Source organism: Myotis davidii, unplaced genomic scaffold (assembly GCF_000327345.1).
Source record: "Myotis davidii unplaced genomic scaffold, ASM32734v1 scaffold573, whole genome shotgun sequence".
NCBI classification, from domain to species: Eukaryota; Metazoa; Chordata; class Mammalia; order Chiroptera; family Vespertilionidae; genus Myotis; species Myotis davidii.
Genome location: NW_006285997.1, coordinates 5,668,083 through 5,672,393, shown reverse-complemented (window position 1 = coordinate 5,672,393; position 4,311 = coordinate 5,668,083). Strand labels below are relative to the sequence as shown.

The 4,311-nt window shown below is 51.6% G+C and overlaps 1 protein-coding gene across 1 annotated transcript in view; it reads right to left on the bottom strand.

Moving 5' to 3' along the window:
* Positions 1-2,189: 2,189 nt before the first annotated feature.
* Positions 2,190-4,311, bottom strand: part of GLI3 (GLI family zinc finger 3) — a 253,966-nt gene continuing 251,844 nt past the window's right edge. The window contains exon 16 of the mRNA XM_006757245.2: positions 2,190-4,311. This exon is cut by the window's right edge and continues 34 nt beyond it. Within this exon, the coding sequence (XP_006757308.1) occupies positions 3,307-4,311 (1,005 nt within the window). The 3' untranslated portion in view covers positions 2,190-3,306.

Genomic DNA, 4,311 nt, shown 5'->3' with positions numbered 1-4,311 from the left:
TGTCAGCAACTCCTCCACCTTAGCGGTGAGGGGTCTGGGTCTCTGAGCACCAGGGCACCTGGTTTGCTCGGTGTGGGGGTCTGTTCCAAACACAGGGTCTGGATCTTTCCAAGGAAAGCACGCTTTCCATTCATCGATGAATTAAATAAGCAACACACTAAAATGTTCAGTACAAAGAGTTCTTTTTATTGACATTGTAAGAAACATTGTTCTTTCTCTTTGTTACAAAAGGACTAAGTGGTTCTGAAAGCAAAAGTCGAGTCCATCTGTGGCGGCTGCCCTCGGGGCTGGAGGTGGGCGCGGGGCATCGCTCTGGAGGCAGGCAGATGCCAGGGAGGCCCGGGGCTGGCCACGTCCGGACACTATGCCTACAATACTTAAATGTATTTACACGTCTTTCTTTTAAAAAAGGATTACACATTTTATTTTTTTAAAAATCTAAAAAAGGTGAAAAAAATGAACTTGTACTTTATCTTACACGTTTGCAGGAGACACAACAGCAACTGGTCCGAAGAGAACGTCCTCCTAGCGGTTCAAAACAACACGGGAAACCAGGTTACACGACAGCTCAGGCTCCGCTACAGTCATGTGCTCTCCGCCGGCTGGGGCGCCTGCAGCCTTGCATTCTGATTGGGCAACACCAAATGGTCCCTTGCATCGACACGATGAACACAAAATAAGGCACATACATCGCAAGAATCAAAACTCTGTGGCTCGGGAGGCAGAGCCCACGTGTGAGGAGCAGGGGCACGTCGAACTAGTCTCTAATTCGTTCTTTAGAAAATAAAACAAAGATGGTTTGACGCCTGCAGCGTCAAGGAGGATGTGACAACAGTGACACGGCGGAGGGAAGGCTGGAGGCTTGGGGGTGCCTCCCTCCCACCACCGGAGGTGCCAAGTCTACAGAGATGCACATCCCGACAGGACACTTCTCAATGGCCCCAGGAGACCTTCCTGCCACTGACGGTCACAACAGATCCATCGCTCTGAGACTTCAGGATGGAGAGGAGCCACCTGCTGCCCCGGAGCGAGTCTCCTGCACCTCGAAAGGCAGGAGCAAGGAGAACACGTTTGCAAAGAAAAAGTAAAGGAGCCGGACAACCCGGAGAATCACCAGGAGCCAGAAGAAAAAAGCAGAGGCACAAGGTGGCGGCTCTGTGTATCCCAATCGCTGCCCATCCTTCCTCGTGGGGCCAAGAGGATAGGGAAGTTAGGGGAACTGAGGGGCTGGGTCCCATCCGGGAACTCCTGAGGAAAGAACTCAGGCAGAGGAGAACAGAGATCGGGCCAAACCACAAGAGCATGGAAGGTAAGGCCAGGACCTGGGGGTTTTGAGGTTCCTGGAGAAAGGAGACGCTGGGAATGGATCACTGATTTGTGACCAGGTTAGGAGGACCTATCTGATGAAGGCAGAAAAGGCCCCGCTTTTCCCGTTGAAAAGGGGGAGACGCGACTGTACTGAGCTCAGACTAGTAGCCGTTCTTTTCTTCTGGGCCCTGTTCCAATGCGGATGCACCCTTTGATTTGAAAGAAGGCGCTGCACACGGGAGGATGACGGGATGTGGAGGAGAAACCCCGGCATCCCTCTGCTGAGCTCGGGGACAGCCAGGTGAAGGCAAACCCCGTTGCCTCATTTACCTCCACGCTGAGGTCCTTGGTCCAAACCAGAGAACGTAAACATGAGAAAAATGGGCCGGTCCTCACATTCTTTCCGCTATCCAACATGTCACTGTATCTGATGTTGCCTTTCCGAAGCTAATTTAAATGGCAGGAATAAAGGGAAAAAGCCACACAACGGAACCATGGGTCACTTTGGGTAAGTCCAACTCCAGGATCAATGGGAAGAAGACAGCAGATAGTCTGTACTTGAATTTGTTGTTCAAGTTTTAATAGTTGACATATTTTTAAAAGTAAAATGCCGGATCATCCATGTGCCCTGTGCACACACAGTATGTTCTTCATGTGTATCCACGGCACATGGGAAGTAGCTACACTCTTCTAATCGTTTAATCCAAGACAAAAGGACAGACTGAGCCCACAGGAAGGGTTAACTGCATAGAACATTTAATTTCTTAAATGGACGCAGCATTCAACAGACAAGGTTTAAAAAGGCATCCATACAGCTACTACACATCCCGCCTAGTCTCTCAAATACCAAAAATGGGCGAAGGAATTTATCCCAATTATCCTTGTACGTGAGCTTTTCCTGTTACAACTGAATTTCATAAATCCCTGAAAAGAGGGTGCTTAGAATAGAAGCAGTCCTTCCCTATGTTACTGACAGCCAGCTGTGGGATTGTACTTAGCACTACACATAATCAATGCTCAGTTATCTAGGATAAGGGTAAAGAGATGGAGCTAATCAACAAATACGGCAAACCTACAAATATTCCCCAAACTAATTAGTTCTACGCAACAGCTTCAACTACAACCCACCTCGCCGCTCACCAGAACAGAAGAAAGCAGCAGCATGTCTGCGTGCATCCCCGGGCTCTCCTGCTCCTTCCGGGATGCTGCAGGGCACTGAGCTCGCAGAGAAAGAGGCAACGTGGATAACTGAGAACTGACCGGACAGACCTGCCCCCCAAAGCACACGATGGACAGGGAGAATGTTAAACCCAAACTGTGAGCACATGACTGACGCTCAAGAGCCCCACATTTCCACCTGTGGCAACTGTCAAAAGTGTGCCCTGAACTGGATTAGGGGTGGGGGGGTGGGGGGCTGTCAAAAAATCTGTGATCCATGCAACAATTCACCCACAAAAGATTCTTAAACTCAGTATCCATTCTCGTGCCCAATGTGGGAATTTAGGAAACAAACAAACAAGAAACAAAACAAACACTGGGCATATGGGAAAAGTTTAAAAGGTGGCATCAAGCCTTTGGTCAAAGGCTTACCCACTCCTGTTTCCTGTAACAGAGGAACACGTCACACCCTTTCGTCTGACCTCTCTTCGAAAAGGAAGAAGAACATGCACATCACACATTTATACCGGTTTACTAATAAAGGGGGCAGACTTACAGGGCTTTTTTTGTTGTTTTTGTTTTTTTTAAAAAGGGGGATGTTTCGAGTGTAACAATACTGATTCAAACTGAAATGGAAGACAGTTTCTCCCTAGAATACTTTAGGGTTTTTCAGAGTCCTTTTCCATAAAAGGAATATACTTGAAACACATCCCAAGATGTGAGATGACATTGCTAAAATACATACAGAACTAAAAAACAAAAAACAAAAAACCAGCAAAAAACGGACTCAATGTAACCGTTTAAACTCCTGAAGCTGTTGGCCGTCCTTTCCCCCAGCGCCTATTGCATAACTGCAAGGAATTTGCTTTCTTCCGCGAGGGAGGTCAGCAAAGAACTCATGTCCCCGATGGCCATGTTGGTGGTGCTCACAGACAGCGCTGGCAACGGCACGGACGTTCGCGGCGTCGTGAGGCGGGAGGAGCTATGGGAAAGGTTCTGAATGATGCTGGGGCTCAGGGCTCCTGACATCAAGCTGGCGTGGTCCCCGTCATCTATGATGGCGTCAAAATCAATCTGCACCCCTTCCAGGTCGTGGCTGTCGAGGCTGTCGACTGTGCTGGTCACCTGGTTCGCGCCCGGGGACAGGAGCTCCGAGTGCTCGGGGCCAGCCCCCTGGAGCAGGCAGCTGGCTTCTGAGAGACAGAACGAGCCAGTTTTCAGGTCTTGCTGACTGAAGCCAAGGGTTTGGTCATAGAACTGACCAGAGTAACTCTGCATGTTGGAGCAGAGTTGATGGGGCTGCCCTTGTGTCTCCATCTTGATGCCATTGACCCTGCAGGTCTGACTGGTGTCACTGTGCTGTCCCGGCTGCAGAGCGAGGCTGCCTCTCGGCACAGCCTGGCGCCGGCCGCCTCCGTAGCCTGGGCACGGCTGGTAGTCCCTGACGGCCGCCACGCTGGGCGGCGGGCCCCCGAGGCTGGGAGGCCCTGGCAGGCTGCTCTCTGGCCCTTGATAGACATTGGTATGTGAGGTAGCGCTAACCTGCCCCAGCGTCGGCTGCCCGGGGCGGCCTGCCCCCTGGTGGTGCACGCTGTCGCTGATCATCGGATGGGCCAAGTACCCCTGTCCCACCGGGTACCGGGTTGGCATGCCATTCACCGTGCCGCCCGCTGACTCACTGGGCATCGCTGATAGGCTGAACTCTGGCTGGCTCCCGTTCCCCTGCAGGCTGGTGCCTCTCAGCTTGGCCGCTTGCATCCCAGCACCACTGGCACCGGGGTCCAGCAAGCCGGGGGCACCAGGCTGCCGGGTGAGGCAGCTCCCGTACTGCTGGACCTTGTAGGG